We start from the raw sequence: 23,162 nt of genomic DNA, 5'->3' as shown, positions 1-23,162 counted from the left end.
GGAATTTTGTGTGACCATTTTTTCTCCATTCTCTCTCTCCCTTTCTCTTTCTGTCTCTGTCTCTCTTTCCTTCTAATATTCTCGCCCCGAAGGCCCAGAACGATGCGCTGAAGTGATGATGACATTAAAACTTGACCCCGCGTGAGCGTGCCCTAGCGTGCCTTGGGGCGCTGCATGCTGTCTCAGAGCATTATTTGACAGCGCGCAAGTGAGAGAAAAAAAAGGAAAGCGCATTCGCGAGACGGCGCTTGATGCCACATAATGAAAGGGCGCTGCCCGTAGCTCGTGTCTTGCAAGATTCTTAGTCTCACGCCATGGAACGTTGTGTGGTTGTTCGGAATCGTCAGTTCGCTTCCCCAACGGCGCTAGAAAATGGAATATTTCGTCAACGAAATCAGTGCCCAATGGCACCCTGCATATTGCATTCTGCTCATTTTAATCCTTTTAACGGGGTAAACCCAAGAAATCGTCCTTGGCCCTTTGTTCGGTTACTTTAGTAGGGGTTTCTCAACTTCTCAGCAGCTCAACCGTTCGCAGTACTTACAGAGGACGTGCAGGATGATCTGACTGGTGGCGACCTGGCCGACACCGTTGTTGGCCGTGCAGATGTAGGTGCCACCCTTGTGTCGATCCATGTTCTCGATCACGTAAACCGGATTGGTGAACTGTTCCTCGCCTGCGTACGGAAAGTGGATTGGGACTCGTTTAGCATAAGGCACCAACTCCAGAGAGTGTGCCGGTTGGCGTCTGGATATCGATAAACGCGAGAAATGACTACCGCCCGATGCTTACCGTTGGGTAAAAGATTGTTTTTCCTCGTCCACGTGATGTTCGGCATCGGGTTGCCGGTGGCGGAACACTCGAGCCGCACCGGAGACCCCTTGCGGACCTGCAGGTGGCCACCGGAGGTTACGTGCGTGATTTTGGGTGGAACTGAAAGTAAAAGAAGACGGTAATACATTTCAAACAAGGTCAACTCAGTCTCAGGCCGGAAATGGAACGAAAGGAAAGTGGGGAACCATCATAAGCAGAAGAGTCCAAGAGAAATTTGCCGGAGAACCGCCAATCGTTCACCCAGCAACCCGACAGCCCCCGGGGGGAGGGAGCTTTCAGCCGGGTTGTGCCGAGCGCGAAAGAGTGAAAATCAATTAAAGTGTAATTAAATTAAGAGTTGAATAAATTTGCTTCCATCCTCGGCGGTGCTCCGTTCGGGGCGGTCGTAACGGGACCCACATCTTGCGATTTGCGAAACCGTCGGTTGTCGGCCCCATCGTCCTTGCCGGGGGCGTCGGTTCGGTTCGACAGTTTGCCGAATCGTTGGCCTCAGTCTGGCAGCGGAAGCCCGTCACCGGAAGGGCTGCGAAATGGGGCTCAAAGTGGCGCATTGCTGGGCCGGTTTTTCCCACGACGAACGAGTTGCCATCCATTAGAGCCCGGCCCCGGCGCCGGGAAACGAAGTCAAAAAGCGCGTAATATCCTTCCGCAGCCCATCGCCGAGACCGGGCCAACTTTCAGTTTTCAAGTAATTAATTTCAAATTAAAGAGAATTTCGAGACGCCGTTGTCGATTGCCGGCGAAGGCCGTCTGGGCGGGCGGTCTCCTTGGCTCGCCGTCCCGGGAGCCCGGTTTTTGCCAAGTTGTTGTTTCGCCAATTGCGCTTCTCGCCCTCGAAATTGGGTTCGGAAAAATTTTCCGTTTCCGGTTTTCCGTCATCACGGTTCGGCGACTTTCCCGGACGAAAAAGTTTCCCCGAATGAATCGGGCGTTGTTTAGTCAATCTGCTTAAGCGTTAAGTTTACAATTTGTACACACTAAAGGGCGCTTCTGTGCCCATCCATTCCATCACCGGCCCACTCGTGGTGGGCGTAAAGTGTTGTAACCAAATAATTTGCTTCTGTTGAGCCGCGAGCGGCGTCGCGAGGCGTCGGGCGTTCGTAAATGAATACGGTGCCATCGCTTTTTATTTGCCTCCGGTTCCACTCGACTTTCAACGGGCGACCACAGCAGTGCGCAGCATGTGAGCAGGGATGTGTTATGTGTCCGCGTGTACCATTTGCGTGCGTTAAGTGCTGCCTTTTTATTTAACACCAGTGCGGTTTCCGGTGGCCTTGCGGCCTCGATCCGTCAAGGAATGCCGTCGTCGTCGTCGCCGTGGCCCATTTTCGGAGGCGAATGCCGTGAAACCGCGCCCGGGTGTTGCTTTAGAGAGGCTGTAAAAGGGCGACGGGCGTGAGTGACGATTTGCGTAACACGTTAGCGGTGACACTCGGCCGGCGCGGGCGCCATTTTGCGCCACTCGTTTGGAAGGATAATTTCGCAAACGAAACAAACAAAAAAGCACCGCGAACCGCAGCATATAATGCTTCACCGGGCGGCCTAGCCCGAAAGGTGATCGGTGTAAGCGAGTGGAGTTTGTTTTTCAGTTTGCTGTATTTATATGCCGCGCGAAACGGGAGCAGGGCCGGGACGGGCTGTGGCGGTGGCGGTGGCGTTGTCATCGTGATGACGCCACAGCACGATTATTTGAACGACTCGAGAAAAAGGTCACGGCGTCGGAAAGTTATTACGTGATTCGGAGAATGCAGATGGACTTCGAGTGCGTATCTGGAGTACGCTCTCGTAACGTGGGCTTAGAATATGTGGCTTCTCGGGAAGTGTCCCCGACGACGCTGCGGAAAAAAACGGCTAAGAACGCTACGAAGAAAACATCGTTTTCCGTGGTTACCGAACGTAAGAAAGGAATGTTCTGCCTAAGACGACCGAACGTCAGTTAGTGTTGCTTTAAAGCTGGAGGTGAGTTCAAAGGCGCCCGAAAGCTTATGGATTGCTTCGTATTTTTTTCGGTTTATTTTCGTCTTTGCCAATAATATTTCCAGTATAGAGAGAAGAGATTTGCGTGTCAATTAAATGATTGTATTTGCTATGAGGCTATTTCTTTATGCATATTCATGTTTCATTTTGAATGCCACTTTTCTGTTCTTCGACTTAGTTTAAACACGTTTTCCATACACTTTTCAATTTAATGGAAATAAAAACATCAATCAATTCGTAAGTCCGATCAGCATGATAGTGTTTAATTTTCCTTATTATCGGCTTATTCAAAATGCTGTACATTGTGATCTTAAATTTGGTTCCAATTTATCAAGTTAAAGCTCGTTGTGCCCATTCAAATTCATCGTTACATTATTCGAATAAAGCTCTAAGTTTGTCACCGCCTTGCTTTAAGAAGTACAGCCGGATTGGAATTATATGGTTTGATCAAGTCGCGGAATCGACTATAAATAAGAAAACGAAGGTTAAACTTCAGGTCGATTGTTTAGACGAACGCCAGAATGTTAAGGTCTCTTGTTCATGGTCAACAACGGTAAGTTTGAGTCAGACGACAGCAGAGTGCCAGTTCGGCAGAAAGCCACGCGCCAAGAGGTCAAGATTTTCCAGCTTCTGATGACTTGAACACCTGTATTTCTTCCAAAGTGCAGAACATTCTCTGTAGTTTCTTCCATTTCCGAAGACAAGACTCACATTAATGTGGTCCTTTGCCACTGGCGATGCTCTCATTAGGGATCGATCCAATGCTCCCCTGCAAACCGTGACGCATCTGCTGCTTCCACTTTAATATCCCGCAATGCAAACCGACTAATCGCCCCCAAACACGTCGTTTCGATTTGTTTGTTGTGCGGCCAATTGTTGTAGTTATGGGCGTGCTTAGCCTGGCCCGCTGGCCATTTATCATCACCACCGAGCCCCGCGCGGAGCATATTTTGTTGATTTTTCATTGACTTCATTCAAGCCGCCCGGTTCCCGGCTTCAACATGTCGGGACGAAGGGCAACGGAAGGAGTGGCCCACAACACACGGGGATTGGGGCTGACCCGGGGAGAAATTTATGTCGATTACATGACACCGGTGACTTGCCGGTGAGCTGGTCGGGCGCCAGGGGCCACCAGAGAGATTCGGGAGATAATTTATACCGCCTCCTTCACCGATTCCCGGCACCGGCCCCGGGAGCGCAAGGCGGCAAAACTTTTCCCCCGTCGGTATCGGGCGGTCCGTTCTCGGGCGGACCCCTTCCTCACCTCACTCGTGCCGTTCGTGTTGCGCGTTGACCGCAATGCAACAAATATTTCATGCCACGCGCCCGATCCGATCATTATTATCGAATCGCTACGCTCGGAGTGGCCCCGGCCGCCCCGAGGCACGTCCGGCTGGCTGGTTGGCCGTTGTTGTTGTTGTTGTTGCTGTTTCCATGTGCTCCTTTTTCGTCTCTCTTTTCGGCGCTCGCATTCAATGCGTCCCATCCACCGGTTGGGGCCACCCGAAAGCGGCCCACCGATAACGAGATAATCAAGGGATCGATTTCATGGTCCGCGGGCCCGTGGCGCCAGAAAGTAAGTGCCCACTTAAAGCCCAACCCGGTGCGGGGACGGGGAGAGGGCGGCGGCAACCCGATAAACGGGCGGGTGGCCGAGTCCTCCGCTCCGGAAGGGCCCCTGATGGACGGCCTGGTGTGTTCGGTTTGATGGTCAAAGAATACCGTCTTCCCGACAGCGCACCTCAGCGGTTGCTCAGATAACACCCCTCTCCGGCCACCGCACCGCCGGCCGCCACTCGTTAGCACAATGACCGTCGTTCACACCACGCGCGCGGGCCGGTCCTCGCAGCCGGCGCCAGCGGTCGAAATGTTTTATTTATTAGCTCTCCATATGGTGATTTATTGGCGAGGAGCTTGGGATTAGTTTTGCAGTCACATAAATCTCAGGCCGCCCGAGGGGTTTCATGATTTCTTTCCGCTCGACGCCCGCCGAGTGTGTGTGTGTGTGTTTGTGTGCGCATGTGGCCCCGACAGGTGGACGGCGAGCCTTTGCGGGGTGCCGTATTTATGTGCCGTGAGCGGTAGCCGAAGCGTAAAGCAGATAAAGGACCCCCACGAAGGATAAGCTGCCGAGAGGCCGAGCGTGCTGCTGGGTGGTGGTGTGCATTATGCTTCGATATGTACATGTTGAATGGATCCCTGGCCTGGAATCCGAGGAAGCCGGGCCGTGGCCGAGTTTCTTACGATTCGATTCACTTCACTTCCCGGCCATCCCCGACAGGTGGATGGTATTTTATTGGAAAATTAAGAGTCCGACTATGCCGAGAAGAAGGTAACGGGAGCCTCAGGGTGGGGCCAAAGCCAAACCCGTCACACCGGACCGCCCGGGGGAAGTCCGGGAGCTTGTTTATTATTGATTAGAATGGGGCCACCCATAAACGCTGGTGGGTGCCGGTGATGGAGTAGGTTTATTGGGATGATTGGGTGTCCCTAATGCGGGGGGGGGCCGATAAAATGGGCCGGGTACTAAGCTTACCGATTGGCCGCGTGCGGAGCAGAGCGGCAGAAAATACAAATGGCCCAGCATTAATCTTTTACACCTTGCCCAAAAACAACTAGCTCCGGGCGGGGTCGGAAACGAATTGCACGGAAATGGATATGGCGCACCCACCCAAGGGACACCTGGTTCGTGGCGTTTTTCCGGACCAGCGGCAAAGTCGTATCGGTGGATGGGTTCTCCATCATGGCGTTGCGTTTTTACCATCCTGGCCTGCCCGGTCGTAAAAGTGGAAAACAGATGTACGCGCGATCCGCGGCAATCGGCCGGGAACTGTTGGCCAACCAATTTAATCGGCATTATCATCCATTTTTCTTTTTTTTTTTTTTGCTGCTTGGCAAATATTTGGCCACCGCTCACTGGCGCGGTTTCACTTTCGGATTAGTGGCCTCGAATCGAGTCGGCCTTATGCTTCGGTCTTATGCGGCTGCGGTGCGCACCAGTGCCACCAGGGAACTGGAGTTCGTGGAGCAAACATTTGCATTCCCATAAAGAGCGGACAGTGGCAGCTCCAATTAGTTTATCAAAATGTAAATTTTTATGCACCACGACGACGTGCTCGGTGTGTGTGTGTAGAGGTCCCTTAGGTCCTGAGCACCGTCAATGTGTGACGTGCGAAGCGTCGCTCCCGGGGCTCTATTGTGCGCCCTGGGCTGACTTTCCACCATGGCCCGGCGGGTTCGGGTTTGTTTCGAGCTATTAGAGCCCCCCGGTCACTCCGGAAGGGGGTCCCAACAGAAATGGGGTGGAATCACGGCGAAAGGATTTAAATTTGATTCGCCCTCGGTTTTTGTTCCCTTCGCCTGGCTCGCGCGAAGCCGGATCCTTTGCTTCCTTCTCTGTTCGTTGCTCGTTCGTTGCGACAAAAGCGGAAAGCTGATTCCTGGCGGTGACAATTATCGTTCGCCAGCGACCGGCGAACGTGCTGCCTGGTTTGCTCCGGCAAGGATCGCACAGCTCACGGGGGGCGATGATGGCGATGCCATTTTTGGCTGACCCCGGCTGACGGGGCCCAGGGAAATTTGCCATTGTTTCACCGCACGTTCTCCCGCCTCCCAAAACCTACACACGCTCCGTAGGACACGCTGTGCAATCGCGTTGTGCGCGTTATCGTTTCCGGCTTGCCGGGACCGAGGGAAATATGAATAACGCGGAGCGTCGGAACATCGGTTCCGAGCGGCCCGAAACGGTTGCCCATGTTTTATTTTTCGTGATTTTTCGCTTTCCACTCGACAGGAGGTCCAACTGTCACCGATCGCAATCGAGCGTGGTTGAAACGAATGATTGGAATGGTTCGAGCCCGTTTTTTGTTCGCCGCTTGTCCTCGCATGCCTCGGATTAGTGCAACGGTGCTGCCTCGTCACGGGTGGTTCTGGTTTTTTTTGTCCTGCAGGTTACCCAATATGCCCTCTGCTTTGGCTGCTGTATAATTTGGAGCTGGTACCTTCTATTGTGTTCCTGGATGTGTTTCTTTTTTATCATCATGTCGATTGCACAGAATGCAGATCACGCTGCAATCGTGCACGGACCGGGCACGGTTTCTACGGGATGCGACAGATTTCGGTTTGCTTATGTTCGATCAAAATATCGATAACACTTCGTTGGGGCGGTTTTCGATTATTGAACTGAACGCTTTCGTTAAGCTAATCATCGCTGCAATGCTCACTTTTAATAATCCTTAGCTTACGAAGCATATTCTTGGCATGCGAATCAGATGGTATTAATTACTCGACATGTTGTAAGGGCACCAATGAGTTGAGCCAAAGCTCCATTCTTTCACTACGACTGTGTGCTTCAACAGGATAGATCGTATTAGATAATTGGTCATTTAACATTCCAATTAGGCAGGTTGTATATACCAAAAGCATTGACCAGCGCCGTCAGACTGCAGAGCCACGGTAGTACACAGATGAAGAACACTCTTGTAAAGAACGGTTACGCGTAAGCATAACAACTGTGGATTTTATAATTCAAACGTTGCGAAACACTGAGGTGGGGACTCTTGGTCTGCGTACGTCGCGAGATCAGCCGATTCTGTATAAATACTAACCGCCGAATAAACTAAGTGTGAATTGTCATACCGAACCTGGAGCCGAGTGTGTCAGTGTTTCATTTTCACCTTTCAAAGTTTCAGATCAGCTTGAGATTTAGGCTTTGTCTAGATCTAAAGTTAGTTTCCCGATCAAGTAGGGAATTTGCGAGAAGACTCCTCAGTACAACAAGGATCTTTTCTGCAAGACACCAATCTTGCGATTCGTCTTCGTACTCGGTGTGTCGCAGAAAGCAAAACCGAGAATCCTACCGACTTCGGCTTTGACCGACTGATTAGCATATATATTGATCGGTTACCATCCCTAGGTTTGACCGTCCGATGACAAGACCCCATGTCTATATTGCTGCAGCTACATGATTGGCACATTTCCGACGAACCCAAAATGGTTCGAGTGCCAAGCCCAGCGAGAGATCATGTGCAGAATTTTAAGACGGCGATATGAGGAACGTTGCCCAATTTCCAGTGCTTGCTTGCAGGCGGTGTGTGGACACCAAACACCGAACGGCGATGAATTTGTCCGTTGAAGTGATAAATGGTTCGTCATGATGAAGATCTCGTCCGCCTCGACAAGGACTCCGTTCCGGAGTTGCGTGAAAAATGCCGAAACTTCTTTAATAGCCGCCTGGAACATTAAAGTTGAACTTCTCAAGAGAATTGAATTGAATAACCTCTCATATGAAGTGCCTTTCATTACAGAAACCGCTTAACTAATTGGGAAAATGGATGTTAAAACTTCTGTGTTTCGATAAAGCTAACAAACTGTTACCACTTACTTACGAATTACGCTGTCCCTCTCGCTTCGTTAACACATTCTGGACACGTTATCAAATTGTTTTACTGGTTCAGCGATTGTTAGGGCACAGCGGCACTGAAACACGTATAAATCCGACTCGTTACGGTTTGGCAGAGTTTTCGACACCGAATAAATCTCATTGTGGCACATCCGCCAAGTTTGGACCACTTCTGGATCCTCCTTCCGTTCCGTTCGACGACAAATTCGGAACACACTCTGTCCCTCTCTGTCTCCCCAACGGGAACCGCGGTGGCATTTGATAAAAGCTTTGCGTTTCTCATTCGTTATCGGGCAAACAGTCACGACACTTGTGCACCGAAAAGTTTATTATTTCCGTCAGCCACGACGCTGGCCGCTCGGCGCTTCCATCATCTTCCGTTTCCGCGTTCGCGTCCGTGTGTGTGTGCAGCGTAAAGTCGTCACCAGGGGGCGCTTTCCCGCAGCAAAGCGCCACCGCAGAGAAGTGGGCGAAAAGTGGCGAAACTGTTTGAAATTCCACCGGAACTGCTGTTACGTCGGTGGTGGACGTTCGTATGGACGTTCATGGCGCAAAAAAAAGGAACTCCAAACTGCCAGATTGAACGTCAGAAACGCATAAAGATGGCAGCAAATAGGACGTTCGTCTTGCACGCCACCGTGCCACGCTCTGGCGCTCTCGGCGCTCCCGGGAAGCGCAAAATGTCCCCTATTTTTGGCCGAAGAATTTTCTCCGCGCCTCCCTCGGTGGCGCCCAAAACCGGACACGGAGTCGGAGTCGACGGTGGTGGCGAACTTCTGCAGATGAAGCAACCCTCAAAACTACCCTTAACTGCGGGGAAAACTGTTGCCAACGGAGCCAGGCCGGGCAAGCGGAATCGGTCCAGACTTTTCATCCCATTTGGAGCCCACCCCCTCCCCAGACTGTCGCCCCTGGATTCGCCCACGACGGAAATCTACTCTCGTGTGGAAGTTCATTTTCCTGCTGACTTCCGCTTCCGCCCGGGGGGTTCGCAAACACACGGACCCAGTGCCAAACCTGAAAGTCGGACCAAAACTCGTACGTGCCGGGGACGCTGGGACGCCCTTGAGTGGCATACCCGATCCCCCACGTTCCGACCCCCCCGGCCGGGTACCCTCGACCTTCGAGCACTCGAGAGGGACGACCCAAAATGGATGCAAACGGACGGCGGAAGCCCGGGGGCGGATAAAAAGGATGTGACAACGTCAAGAGAGGCCATCACGGGGGAGAAAGAAAAACAAAGCATAAAAAAGCAGAACAAATGGCCATGGCAACGGTGGGTCGGTGGAGAAAATTTCGGATTGTTTCCCGATTTGTGCGACCCGCGCTCAGACGCGTCTCCCGGACACACTGTCCGGGTCCGGGCGTCCGGAGGGTTTTCCGATTTGTTTCGAATTGACACTTGGAAAAACTATATTATCTAGGCGAAGGCGAGCCAGATTGCGTAAGCAGTCAATCCGGTGTCCGGCGCTGCATCCAGCGCACCGAGTTGCGGTCTTTTTTGGCATGTTTCGGTGGTAAAGCTCTCGATATCTGGGCCGCCGTTCAAACTTTTACACCATTTCTAATCCCTTTTTGTTTCTTGACTGTCACGAATTTAAGCCATGTTTCTTCAACGAGTTTGGTGAACAAGTCGTCGCTCAAATGCGCCGCTGATAATCCGTTCAGAGGTTGCATCACCGACCAGCCGATTCCGGCATTCCAATTCTAGTCGCTGCTGCCGATTCGGTACTGGCTAGCTGTCACGTTGCGATGCCAATATAGCCTTATCCAGGGTATCTTCAAATACCGCGCCATGCACGTCTGCGGTCAGATCGAAAATGGACCCGTTTGATGTACGTTCGACGGCTCAACCTGCCACAGGACACCCAGCGGCACCGGTGACACTGATTTGGTTGGAATTTCTTCGCCACTCAGCTGGCTGTCAGGCAACCGAAGCGCAGCAACCGACCGCGTGGCTAGTCTTAATTTTCGATTAACAGGTTGTCAGGTCGGACGCGTCTGCGATGGTATGCGTTCATGTGGAAATGTGCGCCGGGCTGAACAGCGCCAGTATCCTGCGGGGATTTTTGGCAAACCGCAAGGTACCAAGCTTTGCAGTAGGATTCCAAGGCGCAGCTCAACACAATACCGCTGATAACATTCGTATGGTATATTTAGTTTTGAAGCAAATCGATGAAGTATAACTTAATTTATTGTGTGGTCTAAATCGTGAAACTATTTTCTGCTTCAGCTTAAGCTGTAGCTTTAGCTTCAAACTGGCTGTTTGTAGTTCATAATGGAATTATTTTCTTAACCCATCGTAGCACCGAGCACCAACTATCCAACTAAGAAGGAGTCATTAGCTGATGAATTCTCGCTCCAACGGTACCGGTTTTGTAACGAGCAAGTATCCGGGAAAACGGAAACCATGGCAACATTGTGCTCGGGTGTGCATTTGCTGCATTTTGAATCGATGGAAATCGAAGTAGGCAGCGCAATTTCCTGTAATGGGTGTTCCATGAACCTACTTTATGATACAGTTATGACATTTCAACAGAACTGATCACAGCGTGTAACCAGCCCCAGCCAGTATGGCAGGCAAAAGCGTTCTATCAAACCATTCTGCTCGGCACACCTTTACCTTTGTTCGTCCCTCGTATTTTACTCGGAATTAATGGTCGATCGATTCCTGGTAAACAATCGCATCGTTTTGGGGAAAATCTTTTTGTAACATTAATTTCCCGAAGCGAAGCCAGCGAACCTTTTTTGGATCCTCGCCATGGATCTGAGTACAGCTTTTAATTCCCTTCACCGAATCTGTTCAATTTGTTTGGCACATGCGCTGCGTTCCACGAAGATGATTTATTACGCGATTAATTAACATCGTTTCGGCAATTGGAAAGTTTGTTAAAAATGTAGCCTTCACCGGTGCACTGACACAGTGCCCTGGAAGCGTTGCGGGCAAACAGAAAATTAATGTCGTTTCACCAAACCAAACTCAGTTACCGCACAATTAGGCCGTGTGGTTCACGCGGCCCGCGGTAAATTATCCGCGTTATTACTCTCGCCCAATCTCATACCTTCCCACGATTATAACTCGATCGGACGGTGGGTGGCTCATTCAATTTTGGGCTGCTACTGCTGCCTCGCTGTTTAAGCCCCGATCCCGGGGCGGACGAAAAGAAACGGGATGGAAAAGAATAAAATCCTTCCGCTTGGAGCTTAGGAAAATAAAAAAAACAAGACACCCCAAAGGATGGGTTCAAACTTTCACGGTCACGAAATTGTAAAGTAAACAACCGTGCAAATATTTCAAGCAAACTCCTGCAATAAATTCTAACACTCTGACGGTTCGGTAGGTTTGCCGTTTTTTTTTTCCCCTTCCACTGCAACGCCGGTCGGGGACGCTTTTTCCGAGTTTTCCCGGGCGACACGTGATGGCGCTCTAAGCGCTGCCGACCGGCCGGCCGGCGTCGCTTTGCCAAATGAAATCACTCAAAAAGATTTAATAACCTATGATTGTTACGGAACGTGCGGTGAAAGTTGAAAGGTTGTCACCGTCCTCGGCCCCCAGCAGCAACAGCAGCCAGCGAGGCGGGAACCGATCCGCGGGGCGGGACAAGAAAATCCGTTCCAACCCGGTGCCGGCACAAGCAAAGCGAAACCAACCGAACCGGCGCACGCGATAAGGATAAGACATCCGCGCGAGCCAGAGGAACAACCCGCCATAAATCAGCATGCGAGACAGCCAAGTTTCTTTGGCCAAGATTTCCACCCGTCGGTCGGATCGTGACGAAGCGGGTGGATTGGAAAGTGGGGAACATACACATCCTCCGCCCTCCGGGGAATTTCCACGGCCCGCGTGAAGCGATCGATGATTCATCTTGGGCCGAGGCTGCCATGTTGGGCGGCGAAAAGTTTTCGCCCTCCAAACTCGTGTAGCAAGTGTAACCTCGCTGGGGTTGGGGCGAGGAGCCGGGGCCGGGGCCGGGCCAAGTGTAAATGGATGCGGGAGACGCCGAATACCGTACGGGGACGGGAGCAGCGCGAATGAGATCGGATCGGAAGAGCTTATCGACGATTTGTTCAAACAACTTACAAAAGAGTCGAAGTTTTCGAACTTTTTCCGCCCGCGCACGGCAGGCGCGGTGGTAACGGTTGGTAGAGCCTTCGCCGCGCCGTGCTCATAATCGCACCCCCGGGTGGGGCGGGAATTTGTTATTGTGGGGCGTACGTTTGTCGAAAGTGGGAACACTTTGTCAACATGATCCAAAGGGAAAAAAAGAAGAGAAACGCAAACGGCGCAAAAGGCCGACACGGCGGCGTATCGATTAGACGTCGAATGCTATTATGGATGTGATGAATGTTGGGTAAATTACGGCCACCACTTCGTTGCCGTAGCTTCGTGGCCGATCGACAGATTATGCAAGAATTGTCGAAGGAAGTTAACCAATATGGAGCCAGAGTTCGGTGCCAGAGTTCGGTCTCAATTGTTTTACTAAGGTTTAGGCATTTTGGCACAGCTTAGGAGTAGCATCGGAACGCAAAGAAATGCAGCTAAAAGTTCTCATAATTTTGGGACTTTCTGACATGAAGCTGAGGTACTGTCGTTCGGAACGAGATGACGGGTTCTCTTTTTCAGTTAAAACACCATAATTTCAAAATACTGTTAGTTCAAGTTAGTTCAACAGATGCAGATGCTGACTTTAATAAGGCTTCACGTCGTGAGTAAGTTTGAATTAAACCGGTCCTAAATTCGTGTGCACTGATGGTTACTGACTCGTTAATTCCCCGAAACTCTTTGACCAATTGTCCTTCGCGATGTGTAGGTCTTAACGCATTTGATCCATTATTAGCCGGCTGGTGCGTACTTACCCAAAATTTCCACATGATGCGTTATCTCCCGCGGGTCCAGCATTGCGATCTGACAGATGTAGTCGCCTGCGTCCTGCGGCACGGCGTCGCGTATCTGCAGGGTGTAGCCGTTGACGAGCCGGACGCGCGGGTCGGGCGTTACTTTCACCGTGCCCGCCGTCAGGATAGCGATGCCCCGCTTCCAGGCCAGCACATAGGTACCTACGGAGTACGAGTGATGACAATTAGTCGACAAACTCAGTTGGCTGGTCTAATTCATATTCGGCTGCGAAATCGAAACGGAGGGGTCTGCTGAGAGGCACGGGGCGCAAGGAACCTCTGCATCGGAAACGGACACTCCCGGATTAGTTGACGCAACGCCGGCCTTCCGCCGTTATCGGCGGTGCGCAGTAAAGAGTGAAGTTTTATGAGTTCTTGTTAGCAATAAAACCGATAGGCCGGTGTCACCCATCGACCTGGTGTCACTCCAACCCCTCCCTTCTGCCTGCCTCGGGGCCACGGTGCCCGAAGGTGATCAAGCATTTGCATTATCTCAGGCACGCGCCGCACCAGGACGTTCGGCGTAATGGTGACCGGCCGAGCCAAACGAAGGGACCTCGCCCTCGCCGGGTCTGGAACTTCTGGGCAGCGGACGGTGGCTCGCACCACGCGAAAGTCGTAAATCCCTCGGACGCGCGAAAAGCGAAGCTAATTAAAATTAATGAAGTCTTTCGCTATAAAATTACATGCAAAATTGATCCGCACCAAGTGTCGGACGCCACCCGGACCCGGTCGTTAAATGGCCACTTTGGCGATAGCGAGGGTGCCTCCGAAATGGGCACCGTGCGTCCGAAGAACTTGGCTTGCCGCTTGGCCGCCGGGGGAATGGTCGATGAAATTTTATTCGCCTTGCCATTCGCGGGTGCCAGCGGGTGGTTCGGGCCGCGTTCAGCAGCTGACGGTACTTTGAATAGGTAATTTTGGGCACCCCTTCCACCGGTCACCGGTAGCGAAGTGCGCCACGATAAGGGTAACCGGGTGCCACGGTCGGTCGTCCGCCCGGTCAGTGATAACTGTCAGCGGGCGACCGCCGGTGAGCCGGAAACTCCCCAGCCAGTTGCGTCAGGACCCGTCCCGGGCCCCGGCCCACGGCAAATCACGCTACGGAGTTCTCTGCCCCCGGGGGCGATAATCCCGGAATGTTTATTCAGTTGAGACAAATTACATTTTATTGCCTTTCTTTTTACTGTCCCGCAGGCCGGCCGCAGGTGAACCCGCCGGAGGGTGAATAAATCGAATAGCTGATAGGAGTTACGGTTCGGGATGGGATTCGTTTCGTTTCGGGTGCTACTCACTGCGGCAGGACCACCCTTCAGATAATGGGTCGCTAGTCGAACTCTGCTGTTGTCATTTAGACGCCTACCATAGTCGTTGGAGTCCTACAATTTATCGCTCCTCGATTTTCCGCTACTGGATACCCGGTTCCAGGGCAACAACTCCTGACTTAGCGCTCAACATACAAAGTAAGGAAACTTGAGTCACCCAACGTGTGACCAATCGAGCACCACTCAAAAATGTCGAGGAACACCGGTCAATTTAATGCAAACTAACTGCAAAAGGCATCGGATAAGGGCAGAAAACTCATCAATCGAGTCACCGAGTTCTGTCAGCCATCGGCTCTACTACTGACGGCCATCTTCTGTCAAATGGACCCATTATTGAATTGCAGCTCGCTCACACGGGACCTAAGCCAGAGAGGTCCGATGGTCTGTCCGTTGTTTGGTGGATTGTATCTGCGGAACAGTAATCTCGTTGTACGCCTGTCATTTGTGTCGATGGCTTCGTGCCGGTCCGTCCGGTCCGAGGAGACTCCTCCGTGCAGGCCAGTGTAGGGGCTATCATTTTCATGTTTGACCACACGAGATTCGGTACGCGCGCAAGGGTCCGCCGGACGGTCCGGACGTCGGGGTTTTCCGGGCCGTTACGAACTGCTGACGAGCGTTACACAGGCCGGGTCCGCTAAGACTGCAAGCTCCGGCAGCGTAAGCTCCATCGATGGGATTTCGCTCACTGTCCCACCGAGTTTCACTCCACGTCATGCCACCAGAAGGGGTCGTAAAGGATTCACACACAGGCACGATCGGTTAACGAACGGGTGGATTGTAAAAGCGGCCGAGAGCGCCCGGTCCCGCACCGAAGGCCGGAATGAATCGAGTTACGGAGCTGATCACCTGCTGGCCCGACGATTCGGTACGAAAAAACGCGGCTGTACACGGGCGCTTCGGATGGAATAGGCGGCGTAAAAAAGGTCCGGGCCAGCTTTCGGTAGTCCCGTTCATTAGGTGCCGGTCTGGGCTGCTTCGATGGCACTTCGAACGCAATTCAGCTTCCGGGGGGTCGCTTCTGCATTTGACACAATTCAAATTGAGTTGGACCCGCTCGGACCCGCTCGGTACGCGACTGCATTCTGCCGTGGCTCTAGCTTCTGGCCGCCGGTTGTAAGTCGAAATTGTCCTCCAATCGGAGAATCGATAAAATTGTGCGGTGCGTCCCGGGTGTGGCGCTCCCGACGTGTCTCTTTTCCGGCCTCCGGACATGTGAAAAATCGCTCATCGACGTCAATGACGTTATTGGCGCGCCCGGTGCGGTTGCCTGGGCTTGTCGTTGATTGATTGTCATAAATAATTGTACCACCAGCCGGTAGCTGCTGCGACCGATGGCCAGTGCCACGGCCAAGGCGTCAGGCGCTTCGGCAAGTCGCTGGGAACTCGACGTACACCCACGTGATGCTCCAAAAACGGTTTTCAATGCATCGAATGTGGGCCGAATGAGATTGACGTTGTCTTTTAAATTATGAATGCGCGAACGAAGTGGCGGCGGGACAGGTGGCGGTGACTGGCAGTGGGGACGGGGAAATTGACAGTCCGTGGGCAGTCCATAGCCTTTGCGCATTGGTTCGGCTTACCGGGCGACTATTCGACAGGCTCCAAATCCGTCGACGTTTTCTGTCAGTAGTGTCCGCCTAAATCGAACATTTCCTCAATCCAGCATTCCATCAATAAATCTGTACCGAAAGAAAGTAATGAATTCTGACACGGAGCCCCATTAAAATGCAACTCCGAAGCACCAGCAACGGCAAAGCGGCATCGGAATCAATTGCCCCGTTCAATAACTGCTCGATAAACGATGAGGCCATCAAATTGAACGGTGCGGTCACGCAGTCTGTAAATTAGAATTGTAAACTCCAGGCGCCACCGACCCGGTCGGCCGGCCCAAAGCCGGCGATCGGCCCCGATTGCGACCGATTATGCGGTGCCAGCGGAGTAGCCGGCGGATCCGTAACGGCCGGGCAGGATTGATTGAATTTGCAATCAAAACAAACTCGGTCAGCGGGGCCCGTCTGGTCCGGGGGGCCGGAAACCGAGCCCCCGGACCGCGTCCCCCCGCGTCCCGGTCGACCCGAACCCAGTCCGAAGCCAACTGTCAAAGCAAATCGATTAATGTCGTTAGCAGCGACGGAAGCGATGTCCTGGCCTGGCGTTCGACCCTCGTCCCTAAAGGTATGCAATCGGATGTGTATCTTTCCTGTCCGGCGCTGGCTTCCGTGGTGGCCGCCACGGCCGCCTGATGAATGGCCTCTGATTATAGAGCGGCCCACCGCTCCAGGCTGGGCCCGGTTTGGCGTACGGTACGAGGCCACAATCTGCCATTCGATGGACAATGGGATCGACGGACCTTGCCTGGTGAGCCCGGTACCGAGGCGGTGCCGAGGCAGTGTTATCGCACCTCACCTGTGGCGCTGATTTATGTACGTCTTATGCGATACGAGCCGACGGGCCCCGGTTCGGTTCGGACTGGATCAACATTATTACACTGCAATTGAACGTGCACGTGCGGACAGAATGTGTGCGCGAATTACTTCTATTACGTCACGTGCATCGAGCGTCAGTCCGGATAGAGGACATTTCGAAAAGAACAACCGGCAAACATAGTAGCATGTTTTCAATCGGATGCTCCAAACTCCCTGCAGTGCCACCAATCGTCGGACGGACAAATAATCGATGCGCCGGATTGTGCTACCGAAGGCCCTGCCGAGCGTCCTTGTAACATGGCGCTCACGGTCCCTCAGCTCCCAGGTCCCAACAAGCGAACCCACGGGCAAATTCTTTCCCCCGCCCCCCAGAGCAGTATCGGTGGCCGGGTCGCCAGTTTTTTGTTGTTCCTGTCTACAACTTTGCAATAACGGGCGTGTTGTGGTTGGCGCGTCAACAACGCCGGCCGCAGGTCCCCCGGCGGGCTGTTGACCGGACCGCGAACGTTGTGTTGTTCCACATTAGCGACACGGTGAAAATTTATAGCCCCCAGACACCGCGTGGCGTGGCGGTGAAGCATCGATCGATTCGGCTCGGTAGATTGGCTCGGGTGGCGCTCGATGACGCTGACGCTGGTCAATGAATAATTTTACCGTTCGCTACTCCACCGAGACGGAGAGCGCCGAGGGTTTGCTATGCCTCAGCGGTTCGCACGGTAAACAAATTCCCTTCACCTCATCAATGCTGCACGCGGGACCCGCGGGTTCGATGTCTCCGTCACACGGCACAATGGAGTCTTCCGGTTCCGGCCGCGACGACGACGACGACGGCAATGAATTCCAAAATATGACAAATTTTTCCATCGACCGCACAGCCAGGACGTCCCGCGGGACAGGGGTGGTGGGATTTCCCGAGGACCGCACGACCTTGTTTGCAATGGTTTTGAATTCCGTCGTTATAAATTTGCCATCCATAATGATGGCATGAAACATTGATCGGCCCAGGGCTTGGGATTATGGTCGTGTGTTTTTAGGGTGGCAAAATGTCTACCGAAACCGGGATCCGTAGGGTGACGCCTTCCGTCGGTCGGGTTGGTCTCGGGAACACACGGAACGGTGTGTGTGTGTGTGTCTGAGAGCGGCTCGTAATTTATTTCCCATTTAAAGAGCACCGTAAACAGTGTGCATCGGCCGGGATGTGCCGGAGTATGACGTTTGTTTAATGTTTTGATATCCCCACGCCGAAGCTGCGGGTGAACCCGAATTTCGGTCCCGAATGATTTATGGCTTGTTGATTGGCCGAGTTTAAATACTTGGCTTTAGCGTGAAAAGTGGCCCAGCGAAAGTCAACAGTGGCCAGCGAACGTGACACATCGGGACCGGTACGCATTGGGAGCATTATGATTTATGAGTTGGCTTACGATTTTATGCTAATTTTTTATGGATTTTTACACCAAACTTGCGTGTTCCAAATTCCCAACTACAAAAAGTGTAGCGCTCAGAAGCGCCGCTCACCGTTGTGGCAAAATCGGACCAGCTGCAATGCCTTTTCGGTCATTGTTGGCCTGGGTTAAATCGGGGATCCAGCGCCCCCGGCAGGATCCCCGCAGCTCCGCCGCAAATTTAACTGCCTTCTTGCGGTCGGAAGAAAAATATGCTCCATAATGCAATAAAAGTCCCAAAAACCTCGACCCATTTTCGGCCGCCTTTCGAAATCCCATTGTTGTCCGGCGTGTTTGAGATTTTAATTTTTTCCGGATTTTCCCGGCCACCGTGAGTCCAGCCAATCCCAGACCGGCCGGGGGCCAGACAGGAAGAAAAAAAATTACACGGATTCCCTCGGGGAAACGCTCGTAGCGCGCTCAGAAAGAAAGGAGGGCCGCCCTCCGGAACCGGGTGTGCGTGGGTAGCGCCCGGGTGGGGAAGCAAAAGGGATAAATCAATTTGTGTTTTATTTGCCCCAACCGAACCCCCCACGGTGAGCACCAATTCGTCCGGGCCCCCCGGCCCGGCTCGACTCCGACGGAATGGTTCTGGTACAAATTAGCTTTTTTTTATCGCCGTTGCTGCCAAGGTAAGGGTCGATGCCGGGCGTAAACCAGCCTGGACCGGTGTCAGTCACCGGCTGGGCTGTTTCGCCCTTGGAGCGGCTTCTTTTCGCTGGCCTACCGCTGGGCGCTGGTCAGCGTGAACGTGAATGTTATCCATGATGCTTGAACGCGGTACCCGGGAGGACTCCTGTGGATAATTTCCACATAGTTATGGCTCCCCCGGGGTCGCCAGTGGTCGGTGCCCGAAGTGAAACAAGGGAGAGAAAACGGAGCCAGGACAGAAACGAGAATCCGTCCAGCGGCCTACAAAGGCATTCGGAAGGAGAAAAAGCTGCGCTTATAGCATCGGCTCGTACGGGACTTACCTGGGGAGGCCACCTCGCAGGGCAGTGTGATGGTGTCGCCCACGGCGAACTTGAACGCTTCCGATCTTGAAATGAAAAGTGGCTCCGCTTTGTTGAGTATTTGACTAGCTGCTTCACCTGCAACGACCAAACATCGAAAGAAATACATTACCGATCAGGTTGGTTACCATGGTTACCATGTAAAAGTGCTGGGTCTCTAAACTATTCACGCCGAGATTTGTTGGAATCTGACAGCTGATTTATGTTCGCAGTGTGCGTAATGTTGTCATGGTGTTAATGTCACAAGAACTTTCCATGGCACTACCATTCAGCTGAGGTTCCAGTTTTTAACTTAACGTAACGAAGTCCACCGTGGCCTCGGTGCGATCCCAGCGGGTTTGGTTAAACTTTCCATATTCTGAATATTTAATACACACTTTTAATTGGTAATGTAAGATGCGATGAGCAGTTCAGGACGCTTTGGCTCTACTTGCGGACCATCGTGAAGCTTTATTTTTCAAATTCCTCTTGTTTTTTGTGCTCCATAAAACTTTGGCTTGGGATTATTCGCCCAGGTTTTACGACCTCTCGTCGTTATGCTCTGTGTCCAAGGCTTCACCCTTGCTAATAGTTTTTCCGATGATGAAGTACGAAGCGATGCGATCCCAGAAAGGGACCGAAGCGCAAGATGTGCAAACCGGCAATGAAAAAGAAAAGCGCAAGAAATAGGCAAGAGTGAGGCGAAGGAAAACTTTTACGCTGCCCAGGCCAGGGACTTCCGTTGCCTTCCGGTGGCGGTGTTCCTGGGCGAATCAGGACACGCTGAATAATAAATGGCACTTGGTGGAAATTATTCACCGTAGCGCACTAAACGAGGATAAGTTTTGCCTCTCATATTAATTGGGTGGCCTCGCTGGCGCACAGCTGATTGGATCTGACCGTGGCAGAGTCCACCGAACCAGCGGGTGCATCAGGACGCATGCTCGGCTGCATCCATAATATCGTCGGACCATAGTTATGCAGATGGCGGTCGATTGGCATCAAGCACCCTTCGGCATTGTGTAGAACGCGAACGAGAATCGCTTCAGGTCCGAGCACATTGAAGAAACGGGAGCTTACTTGGGTCCATGAACGGAACAAACCAAAGAAGCTAATGGTGAGTGTCTCTATGGCGTATAAAAAACTGTTTTATACAAAGAAATTGTCATTCCAGTGTGAGGGGTTTCGTGTGCGTCATACGTTTATGTTCGAATAAACAATTCTGCCTTCTGTTCCCGACTCCAGGCATGATGCGGAATCCCCCAAATGCGGCGCCCGTTTCGGGCCACCCTTAATTCCTGTTGCGTATAATCGATAAACCATAACCTGTCGGGAGCATAGCGGAAAAACGCCTTCATCATCGTGCTTCGATTTGTGCTACCTTCGCCCGCCCGCCCGCCCGCTTGGTGCGGGTGTTTTATGTTGGGTCCCAAAAATGATTTATTTCACCACCGCATCGACCGCTACCAGGGAGCCTGGGGGCCTTATGCTTCCAGCTACATGCCCCATCGGGTCAGCTCGGTGTGATTACCACACATCCTGGCCCCGCCGCTCGCCCACGGAGATTCGGGTTTCACGGGGGCTCACGTCACACAAAGCCGCCGGCACACGGACGTTAATGAAGCGAATCAAAGCCGAGCGTCGAGACGAGAGACGGGTGGAAACGGAGGAAAATTAGGCAGACGCACCCGATACCCGTGGCGGTGGCACCCCGGTAAGTGAGTGTTAAACGTTTTCGACCCTCGGGCGCATAATCCACCGTTGGATGTGACGGAGGGACGCTCTCGACGTCTGCTCACGCCCCAAGACGTCTAGGAGCGCGTGTCCTGTGCGTGTGCTTGTGCGTGTGCGTCTCTGGTAGGTGCTAAACTACTACATGACTCCCTTAGTAATTTTTTTTGTAAGAAATTGTGTATCTAATGGACACTTTTTGATTAAAACAACTAAAGCTTTTAGTAAGTAAGTAAAGTTTGTAGGCTATGTACCACGCACATGCTTCTCAAAAATACACCGTTTGTTCCTCTTTCAAACGCATCCCATTTCATGTGAATCGGATGGCAGACTAAAAAGTTATGCGCATTTATTTGCCAGTAGGTTTAGTACCCTTGTTACAACCGCGATTCACGCTGGAATGTCGTCATAAGTTGATCTTTTCATGACCCATTTCAGCTCAGGTAATAGCAAACAGTCACATGGTGACCGATCAAGAGAATACGGAGGGTTGTTGTCCTTTTTGGCGATTTTAATCATGTCTTTTGAATGTGTTATACGAGCGTCCTTTTGGTCGTTTGTAAATTCTTAGGGAACAAACCGAACAAACACTTTTCTTTTCTTGGAATCATTCTGATAAATTTTCCAAAAAATGTCTTTACTCGTATTAGGTTCTTCAGCCAACAACTGGTGAAGTTTCCGTCCACAGCGTTTTCGATTTTTTCCATCAGTTTTGAATGATTTAGATATTGTGACGATTCATCGTTTTCCAAGTCCTCAGGGTTCTCTTGAAATTTTTTATACCACAGAAAAACTATTGCTCTACCGTTACGCTCATCATTACCATAAACTTGTTTAACTTGTTGTTTAGTATTGGCTCTTTGTTCCAACCTTTTATTTTTGTAACACAGTTACAAAACACAGATACATAAACGAACACTACTTTTTAATTTGTCTTCCGATTTGGATGCGTTTGAAAGAGAACGTACCCTTCAAACTATGTTACTAACTAATACGGCTGGATATGGTTGCATTTAATATATTTTTTAAACAAATTCTCGTTATTTATCGAATATACACAGTATGTTCACCATCTTAGTTATGCTTTATGCTTTATGCTACGCTTAGCGACGGTCGCGCCAAGCTGATTGGTACGATTTCCATTAGCCTACCGGGAAGCCATCGCGGAGATGCATGTCGGCTCCAGAAACTTTGCGCAGGACTCACGCTCATCAACTGGTGCGATGGCGGGCCCGCACAACGCCTGTGGACCCCGTGTGCACTTTCCTGCAGCCACCGACGCCGAGCTAGCTGCCGGTGAAGATAAATCTATTTATAAATGGTTTTAGCGAAAGGTTTCGGGCGGGAACCGACGGGCGCCGTCGTTGGGCGGCATCAGCAAGGGATCATTTCGTGTGATGTTTGCAAAGAAGCGCCAGGGCGAGGGCGATCCGGAGCAGCTGCCACAGCCGGAGGCCGCGTCCTGAGATGGTCCACCCCCCACCGAAGAAAGACATCCTTCCGAAAGGCGCATGGCTGCGGGAGGATTATAATTGTGTTTGCCGTCCCTGACAGGTGGAGTTTTCCGCTCCGCTTGAGATTCGGTTCGGTTCGGCCCGGCAATGGGTTTGGGCCTGGCGGCGAGGTTTGTCGTCTGCCAGCGGCATGAGCATATGAAACAAGACCGCGCACACACACACACACGTGTCGCTGACGTAAAAGGTGGTTGGCGCCCGGTGGGGATGGGCCTGCGCCAGGCGCAACCAGCGACGGCGCAGTTAACGCCCAAATGACTTTGCGGGATTTTTCGGCGTTTGAGCATTAATGCGAATGCGCCCGTAGCTTCCTTCCGCGGCCGGGTGCCGTTAAGCTTATCGCACGGAAGAGCAAACATTGCTTAATCACCGGGGCCGGATTCACCGGGGCGGCGGAAAACTCATATTAAGACCTCGTCGACACTTGATTAAACTTAAAGTGTGCCCTCAGTCAAAGTTGTTAAATTAATCAACGTTAAAGGTGGGTTGCACCGGGAAACCGATCGACGCACTCAGCCCAACGCAAAGCAAAGCGTTACGCAAGGTCACCCTTTCTAAGGCTCCGGGTCTGTGAATCGATTCATCGCCGTTCACCCCCTTCATGCTGGGTGGTGATAAGCAAAG

At 52.0% G+C, this 23,162-nt stretch overlaps 1 protein-coding gene across 1 annotated transcript in view; it reads right to left on the bottom strand.

The window, feature by feature from the left end:
* Positions 1-19,445, bottom strand: part of LOC128270104 (limbic system-associated membrane protein) — a 29,540-nt gene extending 10,095 nt beyond the window's left edge. The window contains exons 1-5 of the mRNA XM_053007509.1: positions 19,427-19,445; positions 19,276-19,392; positions 13,070-13,270; positions 793-933; positions 545-676 (exon numbers count right to left, since the gene is read on the bottom strand). Of these exons, the coding sequence (XP_052863469.1) occupies positions 545-676; positions 793-933; positions 13,070-13,270; positions 19,276-19,392; positions 19,427-19,445 (610 nt within the window). The remainder of the gene's footprint in view (positions 1-544; positions 677-792; positions 934-13,069; positions 13,271-19,275; positions 19,393-19,426) is intronic.
* Between the last annotated feature and the right edge of the window lie 3,717 nt (positions 19,446-23,162).

This window comes from Anopheles cruzii, chromosome 3 (genome assembly GCF_943734635.1).
Source record: "Anopheles cruzii chromosome 3, idAnoCruzAS_RS32_06, whole genome shotgun sequence".
Taxonomy (NCBI): domain Eukaryota; kingdom Metazoa; phylum Arthropoda; class Insecta; order Diptera; family Culicidae; genus Anopheles; species Anopheles cruzii.
The sequence above is the reverse complement of the archived record's forward strand: the minus strand, read 5'-3'. Positions and strand labels throughout refer to the sequence as shown.